A 16,604-nucleotide genomic window follows, 5' to 3' on the forward strand; every position below is an offset into this window, starting at 1 on the left:
CAGTGAAATCTGCTGCAATTCTGGTATTTCTTCTCCATTAGCACATAACAGATTAGTGCAGTTTTCTTTTGTTCTTTTCTAAGCAACAAAATTTTATGATTATCATGAATGAGCAAGTCCTAAATTACTTTATAGCCTGTGCAACAAGGATTTCCCCCCACAGAAACACTGTTAATTACAACATAAAAAGAAGCAACCATAAAAAGAAGTTACTAAAAATTCACACTTAAAATCAGTCATGGAAAATTGCAATATAATTTCCTCCTAATCCAGATTTTTAAGTGCAAGCATGTTGACTCTTCATACTAAAATTTTTAGATTAAAAAAGTGGCTCTGGAATCTGCACTATTTATGTAGAAAAGAAAGGCTTAATTCTTAACTTCTACTTGGACAAAACCAACCAGAAAGAAATGATACATGAATGTAAATGCAATTTTATTTACCACTTTGATGCTCCAAATGGCACTGCCAGGAAGTTGCCGGGGTTTAAAAATTTCCCGACCTTCTGAAATGTCTGGGGACCAGGAAGGTGGGCTCACTGTGTTATGGGTACTCCAAGCCCCCTAGGATATGGCAGGTGAGAAAATAGATGTATAAAACTCAGCAACGTAAAAGGTCAAAGCCAGCAACTGAGGAATTTTAGAACAGCAAAAACAAATGCAGACGTATGGAAATTTAGGACAAATTGCTTCAAGATAGGGAACGGAAGCTTATGGCTTACAATGACTTTATGCTTAAATGTTTGCAGCTATAATTAACATTAAATATTTTATTCAGATGGAAACATCAGTGCAATGAAACATATTAGGAATCAGGGTTATAGGACATCAACATTGACTCATGAACTGTAATTGTAGAACCAAAACATAAAAGTCAATTAAATTCTAAGAATTAACACTTATATATAAGAAACTACTTGGGAATTAGTTTCTTCTAACAACTATCACTCCCTGGAAAAGAGAAATAACCTTAGCAAACGTTATGTTCACCTGCTGCAGTGGACAAGCAAATGCAATCGGAAACGAGCAACTGACAGACACATTCGCTTCGACTATGGAAAGTCAGTCCGCAATCTTAAAATGCGGTTATCCGTTATAATCCCAGGGCCTAACCACTCCTCCTTCCAGGGACCACGAGTGGTAGTTTTGGTTTTTATTTTTATTTAGAGACTATTACCCTTACATTATATTCAAGGGGCTAATTTGTACAGTGAAAAATGTTAAAGCAAATTGTCCTAAATTTGCAAATTAAAATGCCTAAGATACTTGGTTATTTATACAAGAAACAGTACCTTATTAAAATAGTTCAAATGAAAATAAGACATTTTACTTCTTAATAACCACATTCAGTAAAACCCTGGGCTAATCTGATGATGATGTTAAGGAGCCTAAATAAAAAAGTCTACTCCACAAAGATAACATTTTAAAGAAAAACACAAATGTCCAGCAATAAAAAACCTATTTTGAATTAGGCAATTCCGTAACACATGCTATAACTTTTACCAATTAAATGACCCAAACTTAAGAAACACAGTACTTACCAGGTTTCTAGAATATTCTCAAACAAGTAGTAGCCTATTAATCACATAAAACTACCACCAGGAATTTAAAAAACCAACCAAAATAAGAGTTTGACTACCCTTTGGGGAGTAGATAGTTAATGCAGGAACAGTATTTTGAGAACACACACACACACACACACACACACACACACACACACACACAAGGAAAAGACTGGTTTCACTTTTAATTAACCTGCACTCCAGCTCAGTGAATGCGATCCTGAGTTTACTGACAGGTGAATGACCTCGCTTCGCAGTATCAGATCAACTTGCCTCTACACCTCTGTCTTCTTTCCTGCTGCATCCAGGGTCTTTGGGTAACCTTTATGCTGCCAGAAGTCCTTTCTCTATTCTCACTGTACTCGAACTGTCAACTCCTCCATACAGTTCTGACAGGTTCAAGGCAGCACACCTGTGAAAGTTTCTCTGCCCTTCCTAGCTGACCTTTCTGTCCTCTTCCACCACCTGACCTCCAAAGCCACAGTGCTTCCCAGGGCTGAGGCCGGGACAATCTTCCTCTCTCTCTCTAGTCTCTTCCCAAGTGGTATGATCTATCATGCAGGCTGTAGACACCATCTTGGATGTTGCTGTCTCCCGAATTGACATTTCTAGTTCCCACGTGTTCTTGCAGAAGTTAGCATGGTTTTCAGCTTCCTCCTTAGCACGTCCATTCTGTCACACCAGACCTCTCAGGTTTACCACGTCTAAAATCACTCCCTTCCTCAGTTCCATCTCACCATCTTCCCCATCTTTAGAAATGGGCTCCAGACCTCAGGTCAGAAAATGGGGAGTCCTCTGATCTGTTCTTTTCCCTCATCATTCTCCCCTGCCACTCCTTCAATCCAAACCAACAGTCAATCAGCATATTCAATCTCCCAGCCAGCTGCTCTACTGGATTCTCCCTACCCAGCATCTCCCTCAAAGCCCTTCTCTACACGGCAGCCAGAGGGACTTTGCAAAAACTGGAAATCCAATCAAGCCAGACACTCCCTCGCTTCAAACCCTTCCAGTGCACTTACTTTACTGCAAACCTTCCCTGGTGCCTCTTTCCCACCTCATCTTGTGGCCACCTCTTGACTGTTAGGCCCCAGCTACCCTGGGTTCCTTCAAACATGCCAAGCTCTTCGCCACTCGGGGGCGGACTGACTCAGAGCAATGGCGACCCTCCGCAGATGGTTCTTCTTCTGATTCTTCACTATGGGCTCGGACATTTCTCCTCAAAGAGGTCTTTCCTTCAGTGCCCCAGCTGCACTGTCCTCTACCTTCAATATGTTTTGCATCTTCTCACTGACTGAAATTTGGGGTCATATGTTTTACTGTTTCTGATTATTTACTGGTAGAGAATGGGGGCAAGAGTTATCTAAACTTAGTTCTCTCAATGTTTCCATTGGCTTTTCTCTGATAATATGTGGCTACTGTATAAAATTCCTTTTGATGGATCATTTAATGTTATGTCAGCAGACGGCTCTTAAAACATACTATAAAAAGCCGTACTCTCAGATAACATGATATTCACCATAATTTAAAAGTTAGCTTTGATGCCAAAACCTTGTCTCATTTTAAAAACATTTACACTTCATAGAACATGGATGAACAAAATGAAGGGCTCCATAGATCAAGAATGTTTGGATGCCATTTCAGGAATAATTAGAAAACCATTCAACTGCTATGAAGAACTTATATAATAAAAGCTGGGGTAATTACATTATGAATTTTAATAAGTATATTATCATAAGACACTGGAAGATAGATTGTGTGCAATTTTATAGGAACTGGAGAAAAATTATGATCATACTTAGATGTTTTGACAATGAAGAAATTACCTAATATATCCTTTAGACCTTAAAACTAAAATACAGCTATAATTGCCAACTGCAGTTATAAATTATCCTACAGATCTCAGCATTGATGAAAAAGAATTTACACAGACAATTCAGAGGTCAACTTCCCTGTCTCCTGAAACAGGTTTATACTGTTGTTACACTTAAATTTATACTTACTACATTTGTATTTATTTGTTCCCACTGGACTAGAAGCTTGATGAGAAAAGACTATTCTTTTTGTTCACTGTTAAACATTCTATTCAATGCTTATTGAATGCCTATTTTTTTCCACTGGGCATTTTTTTTAGATGCATAAATGCATCAATAAGCATTATAGTATGAAAAATACTAATTCCCCCATTAGATATAGCCTACATTCCTGAATTTCCTTACCTTAAAAAAAATTACTAATCCATCCAATGCACTGTTACAAAATGAATTATAAACGAAAGGGTTCAAAATGTAGCCATCAGGAAACTAAGCTGTGAAGACAGCTAAAGAGAAGCAACTTGCTATCAAATCCTACAGAAACTTAAAAAAAAAAAACACAAAAACCTGTATGGTTGAGATTCAGTTAGATCCTAACAATAATGACTGACCCCAAAACCTGTTTAAAGTTGATACTAAGCTGGGGTGCCTGGGTGGCTCAGGGGGCCTTCAGCTCAGGTCATGATCCTAGGGTCCTGGGATTGAGCTCCGAATTGGGCTTTCTGCTGGGCAGGGAGCCTGCTTCCCTTCCCCCGCTCTGCCTGCCTCTCTGCCTACTTGTGATCTCTGTCGGTCAAATAAATAAATAAAATCTTTAAAAACAAAAAAAACAAAGTTGATACTAAGCTTCTTTCTACCTGAGGCCAACTTCTTGGGTAAATTTATCAACCTGGTAAATTATGCAATGGAAACAGTAATGGCAAGTGGAGCAAAGGATATTAAGGTCAACTTTCTATGATTAGAAGCCCAATCCTGTTGCGGGTTGTTAAATATGATCAATGTCATTATTAGAGCCCAAGAGTATCCAGATCTACTGAAGAAGTTTCAAGAGCAGGCAGAGGTTCGGGGCCTCCTGGGCAGACTTCACACCTCCAAGTCCCCCTCACTCAGGTCCAGGCTCTCCCAACATGTCTGTGAAACCAAGGCTGCTATGGAAGGATGAGTCTGATTTAGAGAAAGCGAGAACGATGGAGAGCAGAAAGGACGACCAGCAAGAGAAACAGTAAACCTAAGCATCTGTGATTCCTTTTCGGTACCTACACTCACTCATGTACATTACAGCCATAACAGCAAACGACTCATTTCTATGACTTACAGAATTCTTTTCACGTAAGTAAGTCTCATATACAATACCGAGTTCAACATCAAATGGAACAAGAAATTTAGTCCTTGACAGTGCTTTGATAAGATGATAAAAGTACAAAAACAGCTGTTACCAGCTTTAGCCTTCAATAATTTAGGAATGTGAATCTCGCTGGTGCTAGCAATGGTTTTGGTGATGGCTTCAGAAATACCACAATAGGCACAAGGAAACCAAGAGGAAAGGGACGCTTCTGATCTGTATGTGTTTGCAGCTCGCCACTGAGAGGGCTAGGTATTTTTTAGGTTTAAAACTACAGCTTCTCAGTGATTTAGAGCAGTGTTTCCTGGACTTCAGCTGCACCGCACACAAGCCTGAGCTGTTTCCTCTCACGCCTCTGCTTCTCCATAGTATTACCCGGGGTTTCCTCTCCAGCAGCACATATCACGTGGAGTATAATTAATAGGCTGTTCAGTTCCAACATCTGCACAGCCATTGCTTGGCTTTGAAGTTGAGAAACCTACTACACACCGTATTTACTGAGACCGGGTCCGACCCACCCAAGGCCTGTATTTTTGTTGGCACGTTTCAGTACAAATAAGTATCAGTCGATCTGATTGGTTCTCCAGAGCTACGTTTAATACAGATTATTGTCTCCTCGAGCCGTCGTTTTCACAGAATATCTGCGTTACTCTGCAACTCAAGAAAGCAAGCAGGGCAATACTACCACTTGCTACGGGTCAGGTGCTGTGTATGTGTCACTATTAAATTCCAACATCAACCATATGATGTAGTTTTACAGATGAAGAAACAAGACAGTCGGCAAGGTAACGTGCTTGGTGGCACACAGACAATAATGGAAAATAAGGATCTGAATCCACGTAACTGCACTATGGAAACGCACATGCTAAACCTGTATTAGCCGATCCTTCCTGGTATCGATTACAGTAAGAACAGATGTAAACAATACAAAATACTTCTTAAAAGTCACTTTTTTAAAAGGCAGCATAGTATTTAGACTAGAAGAACGTAAGTAGAAAATAATCTGGGCAACTACAGTGCACCCTTTATTCTCCAAAGAGAAAACAGAATATGTATCTGTTTACTAATGAAACCCTCAATAGATTCTAAAACAAAGTATCAGAAATATAGGTTTTACCTTACCGAATAGGTATCTAAGAAGAGACAATTAAAACTATGTGGGGTAATTTCTTTCCTTTTAGTGACTGCCATCGTGTATGTGTTATAGCAAGCAATGCCTCAAAAATCCAAACATTTTAATTAAAAGCTGGATATGAAATAATTTAATAAGAACTAAACTTCTCCTATTTGGACAGTATGATTTATAGATACGCCTTTTTTTAACCTTAAAAAAAAAATAAAAAAAATCAACAGTGCCTCTTACTAAACGTTTTGTTTACAAGCCAGAAATGGTGTCCACTATTTTAAAAAACAAAGTGCTTACTTGGAATTGTTAATAAAACTACAATCCTCTACAGCTCACTGCCCGGGAGGTTTGTTTTTCTCTCACAGGAATAGATTATGAAACTGATTTGTTAACTCAAAACATTTCATTCAAAATGCTATTGCAGTAGACAAGAATGTTATAAAATTCTATGGCTCGTAATAAAATTAGTCAAATTAATAAAAAATAAAATATCCACCTCACAATGTAATGGAAAAGTGGTTATGATCTAATGGAGTACTATCCTTGGAAACATCATATACTGAAGAAATTTCACTTTCTGAGAACACCTCAATAAATTTCAGTCTCAGAACTTAATGGAAATCTCTAAGTTTTCCATATATAAGATTTCAGCAACAAAAAACTGAGAGCTAAAATCAAAAATGAAAAAATTCCTAGAATTTGAAAGTTTTCAAAATATAGCTGAGTACTTATGTTCACTTTTATGAAATTTCACTGAAATAGTAAATATTTCAATAAAACATATTTCCTAGGTTTAACAAACTTCTTTCAATACCATCATGAAAGCACGTAGTACACAAATGTCTGAAGCACAGCACAGTCATGTGATTATATGCAATATTTTTCCATAAAATAAAGTGATACAAATAGGATAAGTAACAGAAGATGGGCTGAGATTTCTATTATCTCAGAATTTCCAAATTAAAATGGATAAATACAACTTTGGAATGAGAGAAATAAGTAGAAAATGAAAAACACACTGTTATTTGATATGCTGAAATAAAAAATGTTTCCATCCTCTTTTCCACTGCTTTTTAAGAGTATTTCTTGAAGTCATATGCAGAAAAGTAACAATGAGTAGCACATCTCTCTAATTCAGGACTTTACTTCAGGGCTAACAGCAAAGACGACTATAGGGCTGGTTTAACTGGGGCAGGGTGGGGTCATTGCACTGATACGTTTTAAGGCTCCCCAGGCAATTATAACATGCAGTTGGCCAATAATGACTTTTCCAAACCTAAGGTCCTAAGTGGATATACCCATAAAAATACTGAAAAAATGAAACACTAAAATATATATTAAAAAAATAACTTCAATAAAGGATGAAAGAAAGAAAAGCCAACTGGTTCACTGGGACAATTTATATGAAACCATGTCCAGCTGGCTGGCTGCCTGTCACTGCTCCAATTCCCTTCTCCTCCTACCATGTCTGTACTCTTCTCCCTTATCTTTATGAAATCCTCTGTCTGAAATGAGAAAGAAAACAAAAAAGAAAAAGAAACTTTTTCTATCCACAACCATCAGGAAAACTTAAGTTACTGTTTCTATAGTAAGGCTGTGAAGCATATATCCAAGAAGTACTTCAAACAGCTCATGAAGAACATAGTATAAATAACACCTAAACTATTCCATATAAAAAGTATAATATAAAACACTAAACTTCAATGATTAACCTCTTCTAAAGGGAAAATAATCCTGTATAGATTCCATGGTCTGAGTCCTGACATGTCAGACTCAGAACGGTGATATACCCATCCACACTCCAGTATCACTACACATACTCATATATATGTACTCATATGTATGTATGTAAGAGCACATGAACATGTATGTGTACATATGTAGGGCTTCTATATTGACAATCTAATATACACTGAAAATACACAACGAGTTGTTGCTACAACAAATCATTTTTATCATCTGTATTAAAATATGTCCCATGAGCAACTGGAGGGTGTAGACTATTTCTACTTAAGAGCACCATTCTGAATTTATCACTCTTTAATTCCGCTGGTATTTCTTTTCAAATGTAGTTCCTTTTGGAACTAAAATTTTCCTGTTTTTAAAAATGTCTGCTCTTGCATGGTCCAGTAAGATAGCCATTAGTCATGAGGCTACAAAAGACTTCTAATTATGTAGTGGGAAACCAGATCTTGAACACTTAGCATGAAAAGTAAATGTAAAATATCGCATTAGTAACTTTTATCATATGCATAATTATTTTTACATATATTATGTATTACAGTTACATATAATTTTTATATAATTATATTTTTGTTATATATATATTTATATAACATATATAAAAGATTAAATGCTAACATATTTTTAATATATTAAGTTAAAACACTAAAATTTATTTCACCTGCTTATTTTTACTTTTAAGTGGGACTATTAGAAATTTTTAAATTAGATCTATTGCTTCTTGGCCTTTTGGCTAAGATCAAGTGTAGATCTATGAGGCTTGCATTATATTTCTGTTAGACAGCACTGGCCGACCCTTCTACTGGCTAACACCTTTCTCCAAAAAACATTTCAATAATCCAATCATTAGCTGACACCTAAAATTCTAAAGCTTTCAAATTTTCTGTTTCTAATTAAAGTATTCATTTAATTTCTAAGTGAATTCTTTAGAAAAGCTCACATAACATTAGAAAATGGTTGAAATAAACATAAATATTTGATGACTATGAAACAGAATTTAACCAATGAAATGTGCAGTTCATATGTTCGGACAGGCTTCACTATACCGTTAAAGACCAGAGAACCTTCAACAAAATATGGAAACACTACTGATGTTAATAATCAGAACACAGCAAAGAATCTTGCTTATATCACAATCATTGCCATAAACATCCATCTCATTTTATAGCCAGTCCGCACTACAAGAATACGCAAAATAAACACGAACTGAAGATATAACACAGGAATTCTTGACATCAAAGAAATTCATACAACTGAGTGACAGACTTCAAGGATTTCCAACATAAACACTGGAATATTCCCTGGAAGTTATGACCTCAGTACCTCAACAACGATAAAAAATAAAGAGCTGTCTTGTTCTATCCAATCCATACTCTCCACAAAAACAGCAATATATTAGCAAGCTATGCATCGTCAAGTGAAGGTTGTCTGCCACACAACTAAGACCAAGCTAACAGGCTGAACATGCCTAGAACTGATTATGAGATTAGCAGCAAATTATGAAGCAGTAATGAGACAATGGCAACTCAACAGAAAGTAGGATACTACAAGAATTGGGAACTGAAAGAGAATACAGCAGAAGCGATGACAAATGTTAGGACACAGGTCACATAAAATGGGATAAACCTGGAAGACGCTCTCAAACACACACACATTAACACACACTCAGACTCACGAGCACATAGATCTTAGGACATTAAGTCCACAGAAAAATAATCCTAATGGTTTCTCAGTTGGAACAGAAGTCTCTATAGAGTAAAATTTGACAAGAATATTTATGATGCATTATCTTTAAGAATGTAAATATCTGAACCAAAATTAAATTAGAGACTGAAATTTCATTGCTAACATTTTTTCAGGGCCCAAACCAAGTAACTGCTACTTAACAATTATTTCAAAAAAAGAAAACAAGAGTAAGGAGGAGATGATCTGGTTTGAGAAGAAAACCCCCTCCTGGGAGAACATAAAATAAGTATCATGGAAAATACTTAGAGAAAGGCCTATAGGAAGGAGTGTCTTAAGTTACTGCATATATAATATGCATATATAATAAATTTGCCACAAAGGAACCGTTCTCTCCCACGAGGCAGTTACTTTGCCTCTGGTGTGTTAGCTTGCTGTCTTTAGGGAATAAGCTATATCTGGAATTTAGAGGAGACTAATTCTCACATTACAATAAAATTCTATTTTTCTACTTTGCTTCGGATTCCAAAATTGTATGATCAAGATCAAGATGGTACCACTAGAATGTCAAACTTTAATCACTGGAAGCAATTTAAATCATGAGACTTGAAACTTCAAAGTACCATTGTGACTAAACACTGCACTGTTTGATTATCTTGCCATTTTATAACAATTACAGAAAGTAGAAATTTTGTAGAATAAATAATCTTAACTACAGTGTCTCACTTTGTTTTCTAGTTAGTTTCACTTAAATTCCACAAAAAGAACTGGAACTTAACCTTAAGGGGTAGAATCCACACTACCCAGGTCATGGGAAGAACTCCCCTCACTGCCCAAGGACCAACAATGCAATTCTAAGACTCTTCCATGAAAACACTGAAGTAAATCCTAGCTTGGAGGTGGGGGAGAGGTCACAAAGTTAGCAATTAATAGAAAAATCCAAATGAGAAAAACACACCATGAAAAACTCTCTTAGTAAATTTTGATGCTTAAGCAGTTAAAAATTTAGGCAAAGAATAATACCAATAAACAAATACTGTAGAGGGAAAAAATAAATGTTAGTTACAATATACCTCAAACTTTACTGCTTCTTTAAGGCTCTACTGTTACTGTGGCATAGAATTTCAAAATTTTAGTGTTTTCTATTAGAAACTGTAATCACATAGGTTGCATTTGTATGTCCCAACCAAGTTGAATTCTGAATAAGATCACTTCAAGTTTAATAAATTAGTCTTCATCATAGCTTTAAAAAAAAAAATGGTCTCTTTGGTCAACATTACATCTAAGTTCTACCTGGAAACAGGAAAAATAACCCTCTAAACCAAAGTTCCACATATGCCTTATTTTATTGAATTGCTCCAACAGAATGTTTCCTGTCCGTATCATTAAAATCACCCTACCTGTTTGGACCGAGGTCTACCAGGAGAAAATTTTCTTTTGGTAATAGCTGGTTTACCCATGCCGATTTTTGGAGTGACTGAAATATATGTTGTCGGCAGAATGTTTCCAACAGAAGCATTGAGGGTTGAAGGGTAAGTGTGCAGTATGTCGTGGGAAGGCAAGTCTGAAGAAAGCGGAGAGGAAGACACATTGGCCTTGCTTACGTCTGCGGCGGACACAAATGACAGCTCTGTCTCGGGTGGGAATTTCACAGGTTTGTCTTCTTGGCATAAACCATCTTTCACACAGCCCTCAACTGCAGGAGCCATTTCAAAGTCCGTAAATACAGTGGAAGAGTCAGAACTTGGTTTCTGTTCCATTTCTTCTTGTACCCTTTCTACAGCCAGCTGCTCCTTAGGACATAAAGCAGTACCTTCCTTACACGGGGACACTACGGCATCTGGTGGAACAGCGGCAGATTCAATGGTCAATTTTGGAGGCCGTGATTCTTCTGCAGACGCCAACATTCTGGGTTCCTCTAACCGCGGGTCCTCGTGCCGCACAATGATCTGCTGTGCGTGGACGTCAACATTTTCTGTCACTTCCATTTTGTTTTCATTTCGATCTTCACAAACATGCATCACTTTAGAAGACATTTCCATTTTTTCACTATCAACTTCATGAGAAATCTGATTTTCCATTTCAGGATTCATTTTATCTTGGGAGGATTCTACAAAATTTGGAATATGTTATGTTAATGTACTTATAAATTTAAAATCTAAAAATTTTCTGGCTTAAAATTAATAGACTTGGGCAGGAAAAGGGGGGAGAAGGGAGACAAGGGATTTCCAAAGCACACTTATGGTTAAAATCCTGACTTAAATCTGAAGGTATTTATCAAGAAAACCATTTAAAATTAATAAAGACCAAAATACACCAAGATTTATGAATTAGAACTGGTCACAGATCAGGCCAGAAAAGCTACAAAAACATCACCTTAATAGGATCCCCAGAGTTTAAGGTGATTTCTGTTAAAAATATTTAAAACAGAACTTCTAATAGAATTCTATTAAGCATATATGTTTTACAATTTGGACAATTACAAAAAGACTAACAATTCTGTAGGTAAAGTTACATTCTTTCAACAGCTAGAAAAAGGAGGCTCAGTGAAGTTACATGAGGTGTCCAAGTTAAAAAGTAAAGACTAATCTAGAATACACAGCGATTTTGTAATAGCGGGCATTCAGATATAAACAACTCAAATGAAATATCACTGACATAACCGAAACTCATTCTGCAGACTCAAATGAGTAACAAACACAGATAGAAAAGACTTATTTTACTTATTAGCTGTACCTGCTAACATATACATTTTTTGGATAGAATCTTTGTTATTTCCTCATGATCAATAATTAAACAGTCAAAGCTTAGCAAATTAGATATCAGCAATATCTAAGTCACTAACTGGTAAATTTTAAGTTGGGGGCTAATGTGTTAAGCCTTTAATCCTACTGTGCCTGAAAACAAAGTCAGAGATCCAATTTACATGAGTCCTACATGGCTCTGTAGGTAAGATCACCAGGTAAAAAGCTCTTATTTCAAACACTATGAAGGTAATTTCTAAGTTACACTGATAGAGTTATTAATTTCCTCATTACTATTTACTGTGGTGACTGCACTTAACTATGTTCTGATATCAAAATGAAATACCACTTTTTATTCCTACTCCCTGAAAGACTACAGTTGAGGATAAAAGAAAAAAACATCAAATAATGGATCTAATCCAAATATTTTTACACACAAAAATGCTTCAAAAATACTCAACATTAGGGGTGCTTAGGGGTGCCTGGGGGGCTCAGTGGGTTAAGCCTCTGCCTTTGGCTCAGGTCATGATCTCAGAGTCCTGGGATCGAGCCCCGAATTGGGCTCTCCACTAAGCAGGGATCCTGCTTCCCCCCCACCCCCTCCCTGCCTCTCTGCCTAATTTTTAACCCCTACAAAAAAAAAAAAAAACAAATAAAAAAAAAAAAAAAAGGAATGCTCAAAAAAAAGACTTTTAAAACAGAAAATTACATGTAAATAACGAGTTCCATTCATTTGAGTGACTCAAGTGAAAAAACTTATCCTAACGGCAAATGAAGCCTAAATTGTGGTTAATAGAAGACCAATTACCTCAAGACTCACTGGAAAAAAGAAAATGTGCAGCACACATGCAGACCACCAGTACACTCTTTCTGTACACTAGGCAGGAAGGTGTAAAAAATGTAAACATGCTCTTCATCCCAAACAGTTCTATTATGTTCTACCAGTAGTCTTTTTTTTAAATATTTTATTTACTTGACAGAGAAAGAGAGATCATAAGTAGGCAGAGAGGCAGGCAGAGAAAGAGGGGGAAGCAGGCTCCCCACTGAACAAGGAGCCTGATGTGGGGCTCGATCCCAGGACCCAAGATCATGACCTGAGCTGAAGGCAAAGGCTTAACCCACTGAGCCACCCAGGTGCTCCTACCAGTCGTCTTCTATAATGATTTTAACTTACTCTTTCTCTTTTTTAAAAACATTTTATTTATTTATTTGACAGAGAGACAGAGATCACAAGCAGGCAGAGAGGCAGGTGGGACGGGGGTAGGCAAGCAGGCTCCCCGCTGAGCAGAGAGCCCGATGCGGGGCTCGACCCCAGGACCCTGAGATCATGACATGAGCCGAAGGCAGCGGCTTAACCGACTGATACACCCAGGAGCCCCTGATTTTCACTTGTTTAATAATGAACATTTGATTTAACAACTCCACAGAGAATACAACCTCCTTTAGAACGCCAATGCCAATTCTTTCTAAGAAAAGGATCACTTAACTAAAAGATTTCATTACTGTGATGTGTATACAGCAGTAGTAAGTAATTCTTTGGGATAATTCATTTGAAAAATTAACTTAATAGATTATGACTAGAATCTGCATAGCAGTCATGAGAGCACTGTGCTGTAATCCAATCAAGTAGGACAGCACACTTACCAGAAGCGAGAAGACCATGTGCATCAAGACTTCCTGGTAGATTACTCCTCTGCTGCTCTTCTGTGTGGATGGGGGCTGCTGTGAATGACACATTTATGGCACCTCTAGCAAGGACTCAGAATTTCTCTAACACTGCTCTCTCAAAAGTAAGTTGAGTAAGACTTTTATCCTCCTGTCAAACGCCAATTCTCAACACCAGCACAAAACACACTTACTATTTATTGTTAAGTAGGGTATGGAGACGAAATTAGGAATCTGATTATGCACTAGGACAAGATTTATTGTTACAGATAACTTTGTCTTACTCTTCTTCACTTTACATCTTATGCAACATACCTTCTCACGGCAGTTATTAAACACAAAACCGAATCTCAGATAATCTGAGGCCTTACATATGTACATACTCAATATACAGAATATAAAATTTCACATAAAATCCCATACTGCCTGCCAGATGAACCCAAGATTAAATTTAATAAGTAGTTTCTCCCCAACCTTGTCTCATTAATTCCACATCCTCAGGTATAGTAATAGCTATTATCAACAGTGCAAAAAGCTTAATTGACTATCACCGAAATACCTGAAACACCCCCAACAGAACCATCGAGACAATCTAAAACAATAAATTTTTCATTATCTCAGCATGAACCATCTCATGATCAGTAAGAGCTCTAGTCAGTAATTACAAGTATAACTAAAGAGAGATAAAATAATAAACTGCTTTTTAATGAAAATCACTTGGCCCCCCCAAAGTATGTATTGATGATGAGCTCCAAATCTCAACTGAGCTATAGATACACGTCCTTTCCCCTATTAACTTCTAATGTTATTTAACCAGAAAGCTCCTCCCTAAACAATCTCCTAAGTGACTACACATTGTGGCTCATTTTTATTTAGGACAGTAAACTTTTAATAAATTTCATATATTCACTGTATATGCACATTTTCTTCAGAAAATAAAATATATCCATGACCAAAAACATTCTTACCGTCTGGAACAATTCCAGGTGTGGACTCCTGACCATTGATCTCTTTATTAACCGCTCGCTCTGGAAATACCATGTGGTCCTCAGGTCCCTCAACTTCCATCTCATTGTTATAATCTTAACAGAATGTTATTTATTCTTTGGTTAGAGTAAGTTTTTCTGTTTTTGTTAACTCTGTAAATAATTATTACTTTGCTATAGTGAGGGTAAATTGTCACCCAAAATGCCATAAATTCTTCACATTTTTACATTTTCAACCACAAACATTTTAGGTGTAGATGGAAAAACATCTAAATTATGAATTAAAAGGTTACTGACATATTATTTTAAAAGGACATTTCACAACTGTATACAGATGGCATCTTGGAAACAAAACATTAGTAATTAAAATGTGTCTACCTAAACCTCTTGCAGATGGTAACACAGGACTTTATAAAAGCCGCCATTCATATTGATGAAAATGAAAAATGATCTATAAGCAGTCTGTTTTCTTTATCACGAAAAAACTTATTAGGTATACAACAGTATACTACTAAAATTACCTAAACAAAATTTTGAGCTCAAAAGATATGAACTAACATTTAAGAAAGACCTTATAAAACAAACACTTATTTGGAGTGAAAGAACCTAGGTTATAAAGCACAAACTAGGTCATGGGGCCAAACACTGACAACTTGCACCGCTGGTTCAAAGAACACGACTGGAATATGGCACACCAGTCCTGGAATTCAAGTGAGTAAGTAAATTAAGAACAAGATGGGACCTGATACACAGGATTCCCTCATCTTTACTAAAATAATTTATTGGAGACTGGTTGGCACATCAAAACAAAAAAACAAAACACCCCAAAACCCTCAAATTTACCTGCAGTGACTTCGGCCATCTCCACTCCATCACCTGCCTGTAACGGATCCATCTCCGCGGCTATGTGTTTACAATACATGCAGATATACTCTTCTCTGAACTGAGAATCCAGCTCATGATCTGCTGGCTTGTCACATTCTAAGTGAACCCATCTGCAGTGATAAATATATTTAAATAAAAATTTTCTAATTTAAAGACAAGTTACTATCCAGGGAAAAAAGAGGCAATTGCTGAGAACTGAGTATGGGAAGGGTTAAGGATGACAGAAGTGAAGTTACAGAGGTTGGCAATTGGTGAAGGTTCTAGAAAAGGAACTGGCATTTTCAGAGGTCATTAAAGGTGTTCACAAATTTTTACTGCCTTATTTTTAAACCATTTCCTCCCTACATTTCCCTTTAATGCTCATTTCTGGTCTTTTGACTATTCACTTCCTGATGCCTTTCAGACTCATTAATATGTAATTTAATTTCATCTTTAACAGTACTATGTACCCAAAGGATCATTAGAGTGATAAAAGCTTGGAACTCAAAGAGATAAGGTAGTGCAGATGATCACACGGACAGGAGAACTGACCAAAAACTCAATGGAAGAACTGTTTCTTCTTACCTTTTGCACATATTACAATGAAGCATGTCTTTCTGCAATTCTGGATGGTAGCACTTCCCACAGAAAGGACATAAGTTATCCTGTTGTTGGTAACAACTGTCACATACCAAGCAATTGTGGTGCCACTGAGAACTAGATCGTGTGCCACACTCTACACATATTCTGCAATTCTAAACACCAGAAAAAATGAAAACAGAAAGTCTGTTATGCATTTGTATTGCAGTTCTGGTGTGAACCTTTCTGAAATCAATGAAACATTTGTACATTATACATTAAGCTTCAATTTTCATGACACTAATTTAGGGTATATGTTTTTGAGAAAGCAGTGTGTTTTGAACATCTGATGAGACATCATTCAATTTGCACTAAAACCTCCAGGAAAATGTAAATAGGGACTAGAGACATCCAAGAAAACATAAATAGGGAAGGAAGAAAACCAAGAACATAGCAATCCAAACTTCAAAAAAGAAACATATCCCAGAATCAGGAAGTAG

General features: G+C 36.7%; 1 protein-coding gene across 10 annotated transcripts in view; it reads right to left on the reverse strand.

Annotated features, from left to right (window-relative positions):
* Positions 1-16,604, reverse strand: part of LOC111154508 (lysine methyltransferase 2C) — a 267,678-nt gene that overhangs the window by 88,862 nt on the left and 162,212 nt on the right. For 9 of the 10 annotated variants that reach the window (XM_022514139.1, XM_022514145.1, XM_022514141.1 and 6 more), the window contains exons 10-15: positions 16,111-16,280; positions 15,505-15,656; positions 14,644-14,757; positions 13,655-13,732; positions 10,667-11,376; positions 444-563 (exon numbers count right to left, since the gene is read on the reverse strand). In XM_022514139.1, coding sequence (XP_022369847.1) covers positions 444-563; positions 10,667-11,376; positions 13,655-13,732; positions 14,644-14,757; positions 15,505-15,656; positions 16,111-16,280 — 1,344 coding nt within the window. The remainder of the gene's footprint in view (positions 1-443; positions 564-10,666; positions 11,377-13,654; positions 13,733-14,643; positions 14,758-15,504; positions 15,657-16,110; positions 16,281-16,604) is intronic. The other variant, XM_022514140.1, reaches the window with a different exon arrangement.

Source organism: Enhydra lutris, unplaced genomic scaffold, assembly GCF_002288905.1.
Source record: "Enhydra lutris kenyoni isolate GAN:26980312 unplaced genomic scaffold, ASM228890v2 scaffoldscaffold37, whole genome shotgun sequence".
Lineage (NCBI taxonomy): Eukaryota > Metazoa > Chordata > Mammalia > Carnivora > Mustelidae > Enhydra > Enhydra lutris.